The sequence below is a fragment of the Heteronotia binoei genome, chromosome 21 (assembly GCF_032191835.1).
Source record: "Heteronotia binoei isolate CCM8104 ecotype False Entrance Well chromosome 21, APGP_CSIRO_Hbin_v1, whole genome shotgun sequence".
NCBI lineage: Eukaryota > Metazoa > Chordata > Lepidosauria > Squamata > Gekkonidae > Heteronotia > Heteronotia binoei.
This window is the reverse complement of record NC_083243.1, coordinates 80,374,047-80,392,140: the sequence shown is the minus strand read 5'-3', so window position 1 is coordinate 80,392,140 and position 18,094 is coordinate 80,374,047. Positions and strand designations below refer to the sequence as shown.

Sequence of the window (18,094 nt, the reverse complement as noted above, 5' to 3'; positions counted from 1 at the left end):
GCCCTTTCCATGTGTATCCTGAGCTTGCTGGACCTTATTAGAGGGATAGTCTTTTGCCTCCCACTACCCCTTAGATGAAGAATCTGTTCTCAGGGAGAGGGGGGATCCTGACAGTGGCATATCTAGATAGAAGCCAGTGCATGTAGAAAGGGAGCACAAATGAGTGTACTGGTTCCACCCTCCATCTGTATTCAGATGCTTGAACATTCCAACAACTATGCATGGGTGGGGGTAGGGCCAGCACATTTGGTGGTGAACAGGGATGGGACAACCATGTTCATTCCCAACCCCTCTTTTCATGTTGACTTGAGCCTATAATTACCTAATGTGGGCTTGTATGATTATCCCAGATGCTTTTCTTCCCATTTCATGTTCACACAATCTATTTATTTGTTTGTTTGTTTATTAATTATTTATTTGGATTTATATCCTGCCCGTCCCTGCATGCAGGGTTCCAAACATAACTGCTCAGTAGCATTTGGAACTGCCACATTACAATCTCCTTTCCATGAAACATGATGATGGTCTCATCAAATCTTAACCTTTCACTGCATTTCACCATGCAGGGAATGCAACACTTACTGCATTAACTTAACTAAATGTGGACAACCTGAGTAAAAGTGGTTTTCCAGGCAATGACGCTATTTGCCCATATCCTTTAGTCATAAAACCGAAGCTGTGGTGGCGCATTCCGGCGTCCTGATTTGTTGCAGTCACCAGGACCGTACTGCACCAAATATTGGCTGTCTGTCACCACTTTCTGCTACCATTGGGTAGCCTCTCTATCACCCACCAATTGCAGCCTTCCCCCATTCTTGCAGGGTTGGCTTGTAATCTGTCTCTGCTGTGCCATTGGCTGATTCTGCTCTCCCCTGTCCACTGCTGGCCCTGTCAGGCAAGAACACCATCAAATGACCATTGACCGCTGAGGGAGACAGTTCTCTCTGTCAGGCAGCTGGACTAAGAACTGCTGAAAATTATCCTAGAGGGAGACAGTTCTCTGCTGGGGGCTTGCTGATCACTACTACCTTTACTCAGGATCCTGTCTATCTTCCTTCTCATTTTTCTTTCTCTCACTCCTTTCTCCTCCTCTTTTTTTCTACCTCCCCCTTCTGTTCTTTCTCTCATTCTTTCTTTGTATTTCAATCTTTTTATTTCAGTCTGTCTTTCTACTTTCCTTCCTTTAATCCACACAAACAGTAGCAGTTAACATCTCTTCAACTGACAAGGAATGTTCATTCACAGCAGGGAGGGGCCACTTCAGAGGGAGCAGAGTGGTTTCCTCCCAGGGAACCACTGTTGCCAGTCTCCAGGTGAGGGCTGGAGATCTCTCAGAATTACAACTGCTATCCAGATAGATGGCAGAGATCAGCTCCCCTTGAGGTGTGTGGGGAGAGTGAATGCCTTCACTTGGGTGGGTGGGATGACAGCAAGGATGGTGGGGGCACTCGCCCAGAGGCGTTTAATGATACCTTTCCACAGGGCTGGATCTAGGGGGGGGCAGAGGGGGCAGCTGCCCTGGGCACCAGAGCAAGGGGGTGCCACCAGCACCCCTTTCCCCTACAAAAATAGGTAGATCTTCATGGTGGGGGAGTAGTGGGGGTGCCATTTTTTAACTTTGTCCCCCCTCCAAAAATAGGTAGATCCGGCCCTGCCAGTTTGGTGGGAAATTCCTAAGGGATCACTACAGGCCTCTGAGGGAGAGGCCTTTCCTCCTGGGAACCACTGTCACCAATCTCCAGGTGAGGACTTGAGATCACTCAGAATTACAACTGTTGCCCAGATGGCAGAGATCAGCTCCTCTTGAGGTGTGGGAGGGGAGTGAATGCCTTCACTTGGGTGGATGGGAAGACAGCAAGGCTGGTGGGGTGCACTTGCACAGAGGCAAAACAACAAGGCTGCGGGGTGGGGGGGGGAGGTGCACTTTCGCAGAGTGGTCCCTTTCCAGGTTGGTGGAAAATTCCTGGAGATTCTGTGGTGGAGTTTGAGGACAGCATACGAGTTAGGGCAGGGGTATCAAACTCATTTGTTAGGAGGGCCAGATCTGACACAAATGGGACTTTGTGGGGCCAGGCCATGTGTGTAATAAAATATAATGCCAGGTAGTGGAGACATGAACTATAATGGACACAGAAAAACACAGTCAAATATATTATTTTTTAACTTAAAATACAAACATGCTTAAAACTCTTCCAATATTTTGTTTAAGTTGGAAAGGTGGAGGAATAGTAGAATCTGGCAGTGCAATTTTAAAAATAAAACATCAAGAAAAAGCACAAAGGCTCTGACTCTGTGGAAACAATGAAATGGCATTGTAAGCTTCTCCCCCACCCCCCATGAGGTAAGGACAGGTGGGACCTGGGGGGCAGATGTGTGCATGTGATTGTACATGTTAAATTTGGAAGGGAGGCATAGCTACATTGGGCCTAATCTCTTGTGTGATTTCACCCATAGACAGTGGCATGTATGTAATGACAAAAGTGGCTTATTTGTGACTTATCTACAACCACCAACAAGATTCTTTATGTTTACATTTTGTGAACAGTGTAACTTTCTATAAAGTCTTTGTGAGCATAGAAAACAAAATGTTCTGATTATGACCAGCCACATATCATGCCCATATATATATATTTTGCCTAGTTACAAAATGTGTGCAATGGCAAAGAGGTCTTGTATTGCATTTCCTTTTTGCCTGACAGGTTCAATTCAAAGCAACATCCTTTGAATATATCATATTTACAGCTGAAGGACTTTTGTTTTTGGTTCTGCTAGATTGCTTAAATTGTTTGGCTTTTGTCTCCTTCAGTTAACACATACAACAAAGGCAGCTGTGTGTGTAGGGCCAGAAACATACAATGGTACCAGCAGCTGTCACTCTTCCTCAGCTCATGTGCAGTCCTGACAAGGAAAGAACCATTTTCCTTATGCAAAAACAAAGTTAAACTTCACTGAATTTGCAACTCACCTATTAAATCTTGGGCTGTAACCAGTAAGGGCTCACTCCAAGGTCCACAACCAGCCAGGTTGAACATGCACACTCTTATGATAAGGTCTTTTAGGGGATTCCACACAGTAAGGTTGGCACTTGTCTCCTGCACTACCATCTCCCCCTGAAACCAGAAAACCAAAAGTTGTAATCAACACTCAAATTACATGGGGTTTGGTCTCAGGATTCCATTTTTACTATGCTGGATTCTACCATCATCACGGGAATCCTTCATACATTTTCCATAGGGTTGCCAAGTCCAATTCAAGAAATATCTGGAGACTTTGGGGGTGGAGCTAGGAGACATTGGGGGTGGAGCCAGGAACAAGGGTGTGACGAGCATAATTGAACTCCAAGGGAGTTCTGGCCATCACATTTAAAGGGACAGCATACCTTTTTAAATGTCTTCCTTCCATAGGAAATAATGAAGAATAGGGGCATCTTATTTTGGGGCTCACAGAATTGGACCCCCTGGTTCAATCATTTTGAAACTTGGGGGGAACTTTGTGGAGAGGCACTAGATACTATACTGAAAATTTGGTGCCTCTACCTAAAAAAACAGCTCCCCCAGAGCCCCCGAAACATCCAGATCAATTCCCCATTATACCCTATGAGAATCGATCTCCACATAGGGAATAATGAAGTGCTCAGAAGATGCCCCTCCCATTTTCTGGTGACTCTGAAGTGAGGGATTGGCCTCTCTACTCACGAGTTGCAGCTAACTTCTTCCAAGTAATACAGATACCCCATCCCAAGAGGAAGCCTTTCCAATAGGAGACTGAAGCCTCTGGAGGTGGAAAGTCACATGGTGACTTTGGGGGCGGGGCTTCCCCCCACCAGCCAGCTGACTGGGGGTGGGAAGGAGCCTGGGAAAGCGGAAGAACTCCTGCTGGGAACTGGGGATTGGCAAGCCTAATTTTACAACTATTTGCTTTACAAACATCTTCTTTACTGCTCCTGGTCTCTAGAGTGTAGGTGGCTGATGAAGAATAATTCTGCCTCAATATGAACTATTAGAATAAAGTTTGAGTCCAGAGTCCAGTGGCACCTTTAAGACCAACAAAGTTTTATTTAAGGTATAATCTTTCATGTGCATGCACAGTTCTTCGGATACAATGAAATTGAAATTACCAGTCCATAGGTACAGGTAGAGGGTGAGAAACAAATCAGCATACAGCATAATAAAGGTGTTTAACGTATACAAGCACCAAACTGGATGGAATAACAAACATAGATTATATGATCACCATTTTTGGGGTTTAATTCCTGGGGGAAACATAGTGAAGGAAATAAATACATATCAAAAGATTGATGGGCAGATTGTACCCTTCTTACCTGTGGAATGCTGAAAGTAATTAACTGAGACCCTCCTATTATGCTCCATCCATCTCACACTAGAAAAAAATTACATTTTCTTCTAGTGTTAAAATTACATTTTCTTCTGATTAAATTATATTAATTACATTGATTACTTTCAGAAAGGTACATCTGCCCATCAATCTCCAAATTACATTTTTTTCTAGAGGAAATTATCACCATCCCTCCCCTCCCCCCCAACAACATGACTCAGAAAATATCAGTTGCATGATGCATCTGGGAATATTCTGATACCTTCTTTGTATCCTCGCTGTGTTTCCTTGTCTACCTTCTCTCAGTCCAAATGACAAAAGGTATTTCAGACTGTGTCTGCTTTCTCTCTGGACTGCATTTTTGTTTTTGAGTTCTTGCCTATACATTGCTCAATTCTGCAATCCCATGAGCAATATCAGTATACCCTTCTGCTACAGTACAGAAACTCAAGGTACAATGGTGTCCTAAGGTAACATGAAACATGGCCATACAGAATAGTAGGAAGGAACATATTGACTTCCAAGGTAACTCTTTTTCAGCTTCTGAGATCAGATTGGAATCAACTGTACCAATATACTTTTATCTATCAAATCTGCTGATTATTTGTAATTGTTAACCCAAGCCTATCTGCATTTGTGCAAGACAGGTTTGAGGAAATGATTAATTGGAACCATGCTTCTGAAGTGACTCTCAACTCTGTCATCTGGATTTGGTGAAAATACCCTCCATTTTTTTTATGAATGTATTGAACCTGGAATAAACTGCTGCAGGATAACATATGTCACCTCCTTCCATCTGGACATAAAATCATTCATAAGTATTGTGTGTGGTCTTTTCAGAATATAAACAGAGGGTTTTTGTTTCCAGAACTGTCAGTCTAGAACCTTTTCTTTGCTTTCTCATCTCAAATGAATTTTTATTTTTATATCTCCAGTTATTTGAGAGACAGCCCAGGATATTCCTCAGCAAATCAAAGACAACAATGAACAACCTCTGGCAAACAGAATGCAATGATTTTCATTGATTCACAACACATTATCCATTCTCAGCTTTGTTCCAAAAGATCTACTGGCCAAATAGCTCTGACTGATACCACTTGTAATTATGAGACTAAATTTTAGTCTCTTTCCTTCATGCACGAGTCTCTCTCACGCTTTTTGTGACACATGTGAATGCTGTTAATGCAGGAAACAATGCAAAAGTTGTTCTATCCAATAAAAAGTCTATATTCACATTGTAGATGGATGATGGATCTAAACACAAATCAATAATAATATAATAAGCCGCCCTGAGCCACTTGTGGGAAGGGCGGGATATAAATCCCAAATAAATAAATAATAATAATAATAATAATAATAATAATAATAATAATAATAATTTTTAATTTATATCCCACCCTCCCTGCTGAAGCAGGCTCAGGGCGGCTCACATAACATAAATACAGCATTACAATAGTAAAATAATAAAACAGATAAAATATCCCAATTTACAATTATTACTCAGTTAAGCATTAAAACATCAATAAAACAAAATTTAAAACCACAGATTAATTTGGTGCTACGAATATAACATAGCTTTGCATAGTGATGGTATAATAATTCCACATTAAAAAGCCAGCTGGAAGAGGACGGTCTTACAGGCCCGGCGGGACTGGTTAAGGTCCCGCAAGGCCCGTACCTCCTATGGTAGCTGGTTCCACCAGCGGGGAGCTGGAGCCGAGAAGGCCCTCTCTCTTGTTGTTTTCAATTTGACCTCCTTCGGCCCAGGGATTGTCAAAAGGTTTTGCGAGCTAGATCGAAGCACTCTCTGGGGAACATATGGGGAGAGACGGTCCCTAAGGTAGACGGGTCCTCGGCCATATAGGGCTTTAAAGGTAGTAACCAGCACCTTGTAACGAATCCACAACTGGCAGCCAGTGCAGTTCCTGCAGCCTAGGCTGTATGTGCTCCCACTTAGGGAGTCCCATTAACAGTCTGGCCGCTGCATTCTGCACTAGCTGCAGTTTCCGGGTTCAGCACAGGGGCAGCCCCATATAGAGGGCATTACAGTAGTCTAACCTCGAGGTGACTGTTGCATGGATCACTGTTGCCAGGTCATCGAGCTCCAGGAAGGGAGCCAACTGCTATACAATACTATACAATAAGCCTTTTGCCAAGAAGGGTGTTTTCACACATCACATAAATTAAACTGATTTGTGTCAGGTATAATCACACCTTTCTTGGCAAATGGCTTAGAACGAAGCAAGTTCTTGTATAGTTCATAAAATTAACTTGTGGGAGTCATTTCTACAAAATGTGGTACTGGCCAGTAGTTTAGACAGGTACTTTTTAAAAAGGACTAGACAAATTTGTGAAGAACAAGAGTATTATCCATGTTATTTGTCTCACACTTATTTCAGGCTTCTGAGCATTGGATGCTTAAGACAAACAACAGACATTTGGCTAGTAATGCAGAGTTGGCTACTGCTGGTCTAGATAGACATTTCTGATCTACTAAGGCAATTTTTATGTTTCTGCATTACCTGAGTTATGTTATCTTGAATCCATACCAACTTGTATCCCATGATATAATCTCCAAGCATTTCTGAAGCCACTGTTTCCCATTCCAAAATCAAGCAAGAATCTTTCTGGATGGCATGTACATTTTGTGGAGTACTATTTGGAGCTGTATAAAGAGAAAAGTCACAATCTATATTGTGTTTTAAAAAGGGAGAGGAGAGAAAGCAAGTGAAAACATTCCCAGCAGCAAACCTCAGAGGTGTGGGGGTCTGAAACGTCCATGCTCAATGAGGCCTCATCTTTATCAGTCTGCACTTGATATTCTGTTTGCTAATTCCCTCTGTAAGTTCTACAGAGAATTCTTCAGGGTCCTAGGAAGTCTAAAGCCCTTTTTTCTTTATTGTAACAAATTGTGAAAATGGCAAGATTACCAGAATAACCACCTTCACATCAGTTACTTGCAAACCGCAACCTAGTCAGAAATAAAGGAAGCAAAGCGGCCCATGGTCTGAATCATCTACATGGTTACATGCCCCTTGCATTGTTTTCTCTCATCAGGGATCTAGGGGAACTGTTTGATGGTTTTGTGCTCCAGAAACATATAATTAAAAGTGGGGGCCTGTGAAACTCACAGGGATAATCCCATCCTCCCCCTACCTTGACTGCTTGACCCCCACTAAGGCTCCTTCCAATCCAGCTCTCTCCCATCACTAAGGCTGCTGTGGCTCTAGGCCTCCACAGCTGCCTTCATAGTCAGACCTGAAGCAGCTCCTGGACTCCACTGCCACCAGGCTATACTGCCACCTCCTCTCCAGAACAAGATAAGCCTGCTGTCTGCATGTGTTCAGACAATGCTTTTTATCGGGGGAGGGGGTTAATCTCCCCTCATGTAATGTTTTTTAGGTTTTCACATTTTTCTCTAAACCTGGGGGACTTACCAAGTTTGCTGAACTATTTGGTTTATGTCAATGTGGCCCCAGTCTGCATATTTAAGTATCTGAAGATTAGGCCAAGCTTGACTATTGGAATATATGGAAAAATCTTCCACAGTTTTTATGCAATTGTCTGCTGTATTCTTACCTAAACCCAAGGTCTGAAAATAGACCCAGTCTGTAAAAGACGAGCTTCCTATTTCATTTGTACATTGGACCCGGGCACTATAATTGGTGGAGTGCTTTAATCCAGGTAAACCACAGGAAAAGGATGGGACAGGAACCACTCCTATGGAAATCTGCTCTTCTTCTTGTGGCTCAGCCACCTATTGCAAAAAAAATTTAAAAATAAACACACAAGTCAGATGCAGTTTCATTAATTTCACACAAAATGTGAAATTCCTTGTCTTCAGTACATTGCTATACAGTGACTGATTCTTCAGATAGTTGGAGGTTGCATAGTAATAAACTGTAAAAGTCAAGAACAGCTTCTTAAGAAAAAAACCATTGGCAAGGGCAATTGAGGGCATTTATCACATTTGATGGGCATGCCCTCAGGACAAACTATAGTAGAGCTAACGTTTACTACAGATTTTCTGTGGGTCCAAATATACTGCTGCTGAACTATATGGATGTAAAACAATTCCCAAGACCGTGCAAGTCTCTCTCTCTGTTGCTCAGTTAGATGTACAATAGTAAAACAAAATCCCCATTATCCAGTGAGCATTAATGAATTGCCTTCTGGAACTATGGGTCAAACAAAAATCAGAGCACAAAGTGTGGTAAGTGCATGGATGAAACTTGGTACTGCTAATGCCCAAAATGTTGTCATCCCCAGGTAAAGCTTTCATAACAGAGTATTATTGTTATACTAAACCTGATTGGAGAGGGAGAGAAAGAACTGCAAATCTTAGAAGTAAGTCTAGCTGCTTGAGGAAAATGAAATCTGAACTATTCTCATTCTGCTTCCCTTTTAAACTTCATTGACTGCAAAAGAAAGGGAAAGTTGGGGGAGGAGCTCAAAGCTCAAATGGATTAACACTGCTGGACGTGCAAATTATGAATGATAGGCTGTACTGGCTGAAGCAAGCTCAGCATTCCAGTGCATAGGAGGAAATTCATTCTGATCTGTCAGCAGCAACAGAAATGGTACAAAAGACAGAGGGAATCTGCTGCATGCAGAAAGGTTACGTCACAATGTAAATGGGACCATGGAGGAGAGACTAAGCCACAACAGAAAGAGTTTTTTCTTTCTGTTGTGGCATGCAGAAAGGTTGGCAGACTGCAACAGCGCACTTTTCTCTGAGGCAATGGAAAAGGAAAATCTAGGGGACTGTCATAACCTAGAGATGGCCCTAGAATTCTTGGCACTGCACACTGGACAACTGATTCATATTGAATACCAATGTACATGACCAATCTGGCTTGCTGAGAATGTGTGCTAAGTGGAGCTGAACTTGCTAAAGTGGCCATGTAACAATCTCAACTTGTAACTCAAGCCTTGTCTATGATTCCACTCAACAAACACAGGTGAATTGCAGCCCACACATATGTAGTGAGCAATCACAAAACCACCTTGACATGTGTTGGCTTTTGTACAGCCCCTATTCTCAAAACTGTACCTTGATCATAAACCTGGCCACAACTGTGATGCTATTTCCAGTCTGAGTAATAAAGGCTGAGAACAGACAGGCATTCTGGGGTGGCTTGGAAGCAGCCAAAAGTGGGACGGTTCTTTTTGAGCCTCCACACAGTCCCTGGCCAGGCAGCCCCATCCCGTCCCTGAGGCAGCCAGGCACCTCCACACAGGGAGGCGCCTCAGAAGTCCCTACTCTGTTTTTTTTTTAATGGGTTGAGCGCTCATGCGCAGAAGCGCTCTGACTGACAGGTAAAGAAAAAAAAGCCAGAACTAGCTCGGGGCAGCTTGCGCACTTCCACACAGCCAAGTCACCTCGTGTGCGCCCTTCCCCTTCCAAATGGCGCGGAGGCGACTGGCAGCCGCCCCCCAAAATTGTGACCACTTCTGAAGTGGTAACTTTTTGGGCCAGGAGAGTGTGGGATGGGAACAGGAGGCATTTGCTATCGTCTGCAGGGATTTTTTGGACTGACTTCAGAGGCGTCTCTGAGTCGGCCCAAAGTGCTGGTCTGTAATCAGCCAAAGTGACCCAAAACAGGCTTCCCCATATCTGCACACAAAACCCTCTGACCTAACTGCTAGAGGCTTAGATAAAACAATCAAGCTTGACAACAAAATGATCTAGCAGGAATTCCTCTGAATGGTCCCATATGTGAACAGCTCACCTGCTGGAATGCTCTCAAGAGGACACTGATGTAAAGGCCTATTATCCTCAGCCTCCAGAAGCACCCTCACATCCAAGACTGACTGACTAAAGTTTGTTGGCTATACCCTACAGCTATAGAGTCATCCTCTTCAACCAGCCTACCCAGCAGTTCAATCCTGGACACAGAGAAATATCATTAAACTGCTATTTAGCATTTGTTAGAGACTATTAGAGCCACTCCCCAGCCTTGGTAACTTTATCACCCGACTTAAAATTCTCCCTCTGTCTCCTCAGTTTAGTAATCCCACTGTGAATCCCAACCTCATCCTTTTCAAAGCACTTTAAAAGGGCATCTCAAGCCCCACCAGATCTGTAGCTGGTTTTGTACCCAAGTCTTCTTTCCAACCTAACAATTGGCTTGCTTCCCAGACTCTTCCCTTTTGCCAAATTGCTGAATCCCTTACCTTAGATCCCCAGCTTCTAAGTAGGTTTGGGTTTGGGTTTCAATTGTACTCCAGAGCTGCTTTCCTTCTGTTTTGCCCAAGATCACAGCCTCATGAACTCTTCTCTTCAGGATAAGGCCATATTTTTTTTTCCTTTTCCGTCCTTTATTTCTCTTTAGATTCCCTGTTCACCTCAGTCAGGCAACAACGAAGGGAAGCACTGGAGGCCAATGTTACAGTAATAACATTGTTTTATGTTTTTGTTCTCCATTGCATTTCATCTTTCTCACCTTGCATCTTGTTAGTTGAATAGAGATTAGTTGTTTTTGAGATGCTCTCTTTCTTTCTCTCTCTGTCTTATTTTTCCTTCCTAATTGGAGTCCTGTGCTAAACTGAAACAAGGGAATACACCAGACTGACCCTGAAAATAGCTGTTCTGGTGACTCAGTCCGACCCTACACATGAACAGGATGTTTTGCTTATTATGGGCTCAACACATGCATTGATTTGGGTAAAAGCTAATGAGTGGCCTAATTTGCTATATAACAGTAAGATGAAACAGGAAGAGTGGGATACAAATCCAATAAAGTTTTTAAAATAAAATAAAATGATGGGAGGGGGTAAAGAGATAGATGAGCTAACCTTGGATTCCACATCAGACAAAATACACTTTTTGAAGAGGAATTCTTAAACAGATGAATTTGTTTGAGCTGCAATCCAAGCACTTCAGACCCATGGTGCACTTAACGATGTCATCAGAAGTGCCATAAAGTTTTAGGCACTTTTCCCAGAATCTCCCTTCTTTTCTTCCACTCCATGCCAACATCTATCCTTCTGATGGGGAGACAGTGGCACTGGGGAACAGCTGAGGGATAGGAAAACTCTAGCATTCTTTTTGCCTTCTGCAGTCTCCTCCATTTTCCAGAATGCACCAGGTGCTCCATATACTATGCATCCGAGCCATGGGGAAAGGACACAACAAGATTGGCAGAACAGCAATGGAAGAGCACTGCAAGATTCTAACAGCTAGGAACCTTGCCTTGCTTTAAAAATAGGTGTTCCACCTACTTTTATGAAGCTCATACTATTATACTACATACTACACCTATTATGAAGCTCATACTCTGAACCATAAGAGAAGGAATTTGGTAGGCATCTCTCATTTTTTAACTGCTTAATGGAATTGAAGAAGATAAGAAGGTCCCAGATAAAAAAATAAAAGGTCCTAGAGAAATGTATTCCTATGTTTCAAATAATTCACATGCCCCCCAAAAGTACATAATCATTACACTGTTTTCAATGTGGAGATTTGGCTGTATGTTTTTGAAGGTGTGCTGAATACCTGAACTGTACAAGAACGAAGTGGGGAAAGGCCATCAAATCCAGGCACCCAAGTGACACTGGCATTGTTGCTGGTGATTTGGGTTACCGTCACGTTGAGAGGTGGAAAGGGGACAGCTGCAACAGAAGGATGGAAACTGTTTAACACAACTGAGCAGATATTTTTCCATAAATGTACAAACACTACAGCCTGCAAATCTGGATAAAGTCTCTGTGGTTTGCAAATTGATCACTGTAGGAACAGAGGTGGCTTGCTAGGCCATTATAATCCTTGATTAACACTGAATAACATTATTTTTATTCTCCGTTTGATGGCTAATCAAATAAAAAAAACACAGACAATTGTTACAGGCACTTCCTAAAACATTCTGTTGTAGAATCTGAAAAACAAGTGGTGAAACCTGAAGTTCCTTGTCTTTAAATAATCTTTCTTGGGCTTTGGTACATGGTACAAAATCCTTATGTTTGTTGATGGAGGACACAAGGACTTTATCGGATGTGCAGTGGGACTCCTGTGCCTTCCAAACACAGAAGTCTTTTCTGCTGGTGACTGTGACTCAGAGGGAGAAGCAGCTTGCCCCTTCCTCCAATGAACGCTTTTCTCATGCTCAAGCCACTGTGTGAAGCCACTATTGGCTTTGTTGGGAGAATTACATCTGGTCACATAAGTAACTTAATTTTCTCTTATGAGGCAACAGTGGTTCTGTGTGGTGGCCTCGGCATAAGAAAATGTGGTGAACAAAAAAGGGATGGTGTGCATCTAAGAGATACAAAACTATCAAACATCTGTCCCTGATGTTTAATGGGAGTTACATTCCTTGCTTTCCAGCTGCATACCTGCACTCAGACCACAGACCAAAGTCTTTGTGCCATCCAACAATGAATCTGAGGGACTTTGTAGTATGTGGGAAGGATATAAGGGTTCATATGGGTGTAAGGCTCGAGTTGCTCTAAGCCCTGCCTAGCAGTGAAAGGAGTGGGATAGAAGTAGAAATAAATAAATAAATAAGGCATCATGGTGGCAGCTGGGGGTTCACTTCTTTATGAACTTTTATTCTTGTTGGGGAGAAATTGAGAATTGCAAGGTGGGGAATCCCATATTCCCCCATTGCTGAGTTGGCGAGGCTTCAGGCACCACCACCTAACACTGAGGCTGGCAGCCAGAAACCCCTGTGCTCAGGCCTGGAGCTGTTGCCAGTGTCCTTTTTCAAATTCTGGGCCTGCATAGGCTGCCAGCATCCTCTGCTGCAGCTGGGCCCATGAGAATTGTACGGTGAGTCCCCTCCCCACTTCCTCACTGAGCCCAATGAAGCTCCGATGCTGGGCCCACAGCATGGCTTCTGAGTTGCACAGCTGCTGCCATGCTCAATGCTAGTCCCTGGCTGTGCTGCCGTCACCAGCAGTGGACCCAACATTATTCCTGAGCTGCACTGCCATTGGCCCCAGCATAGCTCCTGGTCTCTGATGAATGCTGGAGGTAGCTGCTCAGGGGGATTTTACTTGGGGAAGGGTCGTTTTTAAGTTTTAAAACTATTTAATTTAAGAGTCTTTACAAAGTCCATTAACAATTATAAAGTTGAGTAGCAGTGAAACTTTAGCATACCTACCACCTACTACAAAACGTACAAACTACATAACATAATGAGTTACACACAGTTTCCTCTCCCTTTTTACAAAGCATTAACTAATTTCTGGAATACTAATTCATATATGTCCACATGTACCTTTATTAATTAATGGTATAATAATAAAATCTGTTGAAGGTTTGAGGATAGTTCATTTGAATCTTCTGTTATGTAATATCATAATACATGGTATATAAAGTGCTGATTAGTTTCTGAGCTTAATGCTGTAATTGATTTTATTATGATTTTAGCTGTTTTAATTGTTTGTTTTATTATCATATATTTGATGTACTCCGCTCTGAGCCCCCATGGGGGAATGGGTGAAATATAAATAAACTACTACTACTACTACTACTATTAACAACAACAACAATAATAATATGCATCTAACCAGATTGCCCATTTATTCATGTTTTTATTCATATTTATTCGTATTTTTAGAATTCATATTTTTAGTACTGCATCTGATTCCAGAACTAAATTCTTGTAATGCATCAATATTAATGAATATGGCCGAGGACCGACCTACCTGAGGGACCGTCTCTCCCCGTATGAGCCCCAGAGAGCACTGAGGTCAGTAGGTAAAAACAGATTGACCACCCCTGGGCCAAAAGAAGTTAAACTTCGGACTACCTATGCACGGGCCTTCTCTACCACGGCCCCTTCCTTGTGGAATCAACTCCCAGAGGAGGTGCGGGCCCTTCGGAACCTTGATCAGTTCCGCAGGGCCTGCAAGACCACCCTTTTCAAACAGGCATTCATGAACGGCTGACCAAGTCCACAGAGAAACATCAAAATGGTCCAGTCTGGAGATCCGCCATCATTCACAAACTGACAGGCATAGCGTCGATTAATAACGGTACTGTCAGATCTAACTTAATGTTTTTAGATTTAGTAACTATTTTAACTAATGTATTAATCGGTTTGGGGTTAATTTAATGTTTTGTTAAATGTATTGTTGTTTTGCTGTTGTTAGCCGCCCTGAGCCTGCGTGGCGGGGGAGGGCGGGATATAAATAAAATTTTACTTACTTACTTACTTAAACCTTTTAATTGGAAGGATATGGAGGTCATACTTCATTCCATAAATGTGAGCTGTCTGTTCAGTGGGAGTCGAAGGTTAGATGATGGCAACAAGTGCGAAAGCTGCAAGTATTCAAACTAGGGAAGCCGCTTGCTGCACAATTTTTCCAGGGCCAATTTTTCTCTAAGTTGCCCATTATGTATGATATCAATAAAGTATGTAAAATTTGAATAATGCTAAACTGAACAAGGACATGGAGCTAGGCCTGGCTGAAACCAATGTTGGCCAAGAAATGTAGTTAATAGGAAGACAGGAGGAGCCAGTTTTCCTTGTAAACTATCCCAGGTTCTAAATGTTGCCTCTAGAAAAGGATGGATTACGAGGGGCGGGGCGTCGCTGAGCAATGGCGGACGCGTCTCAGTGAAGCGCCTCAACCTTCCCGGCTAAACCTGGGCCTTATAGCTAACTCGCAGGCTTTGTACCAGATCCCAGATGGGAAAAACTTTTAAAACCAAAGTGAAGGCTAAAGAAACAACTAAAATAAAAGTGAAAGCTACCGTAGACGCATCACCATCGGTAAGACACTTTTTCTCACCCAACTCTTCCCCGGAGCAGGAAAAATCTTCCCCCACGACAGACTCTAATATGGCCCCAGGGCAGAATTCGCCTAGCAGAGACCAATTGAATAATGAGGAAGCCCCAATTTGTAAAAAAGACTTGCTGCAGTTAAAGGAAGATATTCATATTTGCTTTAAAGAAACTGTAGAAAGCTTACTTGCACCAGTCAACAAAAGGGTGGAAGAAATAGCGAATGATTTAGAAACGACAGCTAAAATAGCAGAGCGTACAGCGGAAGCCTCATTAGCTCTACAATCTGATCTAAAACATCTGAAAGCCAAAGAATCTCTATTAAACACTAGAATAATAGCCCTGGAAAATCGCTGGAGGGCACTTAATTTAAAATTCAGAGGGATAAAAGACGGAGTGGAAGAGAATATGGACTTGGCATTGTTCATGTCTAAATGGCTGGCCAGGGTATTTACACAAGAAAGCAGCGCGGCCCCGGCTATTGCTAAGGCAATGCGCTTGGGACCCTTAGTGTCGGCAAGAAACGGAAGACCAAGGGATATTTTAGTACAATTTGTATATCCCAAAACAAGAGATAAAATCCTCTAAGAGGCTAGAAGGCAAGGAGCACTGAATTTTGAGGGGCAAAAAGTGTTAGTCTTGCTTGATCTGCCAGCTGAGGCACTGGAGAAAAGGAAGAAACTGAAATTCTTTGCTACTAAGCTTTATAATGAAAACATAAGATTTAGATGGAGCCCAATATCTGACATTTTAGTGTATAAAGAGGGCACGTTATTCAAGGCTTCAGACGTTGAAACGGGGAAATTGCTTCTGGACAACCTCAACATAAAACTCTCAAACAGAGAGGAAGAGGATTTGCGCACCTTTTTGCCAACGGTAGAAGACCAGAAAGCCTCTGCAATGGTTTGAACTTATGCCCTATAGGAACTTCATTGGAACTACAAAGGAACGTACTTCGGAAGAGTATGCAGAGTGACTAGAAAGACTATATATAAGACTGCTCTAAAGAAATTGGCAACTACCCTCTGAACTGAGTATGAATATTTAGCAAAGACAAATTTATAGAGGGCTTCCTGCAGTTTAAATTTATTATAGTGACTTTAATGGGATTTAGTTTTTTATTATGAGAATGAATTGGATAACAGAATAGGGTTAAGAGTTGTGATTAATGAATTATTGTCAATAGGATTTACCACTTAAAAGATGCATTGATTGTTACAGAATGAATTTTTATTAATTTGATTTAACACCCTTAATAAAAGTTGTTTGCTACACAAACTCTATAGAGGTTGAATGAAATACTTTTACATAATGAATTTTGGTTAAGAGGTTGAATGGAATATTTTTCTTTTTAAGTGTAATTTATAGATGACAAGCAATCTAGAAGACACAGTGATCACATGATGAATTTTTGTTAAGAGGGTGAATGAAATATTTTTCTTTTTAATTGTAATTTATAGATGACAGGTAAACCAGAAGACATATGGACTATTTCTGAAAGTGCACTTAAGATTAAGTCATGTGAGAGTTAATTTTACTTAATAAATTTAAGGGGGGGAGAGAGGGTGGGTAAGGGAAAAGTGTTCCAAAGAGGAAAACTTTGCTAAAATAATCTGTCACTTTAAACTAATATTGATTGTTATATGAACCTTCTTGATGATAAATGAAATTTCCTTTTTTATTTCTAATATTAGGTGACAGGTAAACTGGAAGACAGTTGGATTACCTTGTAGAATACTTGTTGAACTAAGCCATGCATGAATTTACTTTGTTTAATAATTCATAGGGGGGAGAGGGAGTGTAAGAAAACCTAGTTAAAACTGGTGTTAATGAATTATGTTTATGGTTTTTGGGAACACAATTTTGAATGTCGGGATAAAAAGTATTTTAAAAGTATAGTCACTCTGCTTACTAATGGTTAGCTATAATGTAATAATACACATATGTTAAGGTCTAATAGGTTGAAATAACTCTTAAATTGAAAGCCTAGAAGTTACTTTTGATAGCATATTTAGAAGCTTGCTTTAAAATGTATGAAAAGGAGGGAAGGAGCGGTTTGTTATATTTTTTACATTTACTGAAGTGTGTTTAGCCTCCCTTGCTTAATAGGAAGGTTTCTGGTTAGGGAGAGAGTTTGGTGACTCCCTATTGGTGGTACGGTGGTAAGAGGTTGGAACCTAAGCTCCTGTTGGGGCTTTAGTGTTAAGTGTTTTTAAGAGTCAGATCTGTTTGCTTTTTCTTGTTCTTGTCTTTTAATTTACTTTTCTGTTCGCAAAACATCCAGTCAACAGATACTTTAACGTAGAAAAAAATCTCAGAGGTTAATACACTGTACGTTACTTTATTCTAGGTCTAAGAATCAGTTGAAAAACAGCGATGTCTCAGCAATACAAAATTATTATTTGGAATTGTAAAGGCCTCAATAATCACATCAAACGTAGATGAATTATTAATTTATTGTACAAGGAACGTGCTAATGTTGTCTTTCTACAGAAAACTCACCAAAAATCTAAACTTACGCAATTTATGAAGTCTTCTTGGTTCTCTCAAACCTTCCAAGCCAAAGGAACATCTAAGTCAACGGGTGTGGCGATACTAATCTTAAAGAATACACCATTTCAATGCCAGCAAATCAAAGCAGATCCCTCTGGAAGATATCTGTTTGTGCAAGGTGAGCTAAATGGTACCCAGGTAACCTTAGCATCAATTTATGCACCTAATCTGGCCCAATCTGAGTTTATTAAAAACACATTAGAAGTGCTGAATGATTTCAAAAAGGGGGAAGTAATAATTGGAGATGATTTTAATTTAATTTCAGATCCACTCTATGATAAAACTCACAAAAAAAGAAACCCCACTGGCTCGATGATGAAGCCGACTACTCTGCAAAAAGTCCTAGACCGTAATAACCTGGTAGATGTGTGGCGCACACTAAACCCTGGCTCTAGAGAGTATACTTTTTACTCTTCGGTGCATGGCACTTATTCAAGGATTGATTTTATTTTAGTCTCAAAGTCTTATATGAA

At 41.6% G+C, this 18,094-nt stretch overlaps 1 protein-coding gene across 3 annotated transcripts in view; it reads right to left on the bottom strand.

Annotated features, from left to right (window-relative positions):
- The window catches only part of TYRO3 (TYRO3 protein tyrosine kinase), a 110,167-nt gene that overhangs the window by 22,329 nt on the left and 69,744 nt on the right, over nt 1–18,094 (bottom strand). For all 3 annotated transcript variants that reach the window (XM_060262006.1, XM_060262007.1, XM_060262008.1), the window contains exons 6-9: nt 11,834–11,949; nt 7,915–8,092; nt 6,858–7,000; nt 2,966–3,110 (exon numbers count right to left, since the gene is read on the bottom strand). In XM_060262006.1, coding sequence (XP_060117989.1) covers nt 2,966–3,110; nt 6,858–7,000; nt 7,915–8,092; nt 11,834–11,949 — 582 coding nt within the window. The remainder of the gene's footprint in view (nt 1–2,965; nt 3,111–6,857; nt 7,001–7,914; nt 8,093–11,833; nt 11,950–18,094) is intronic.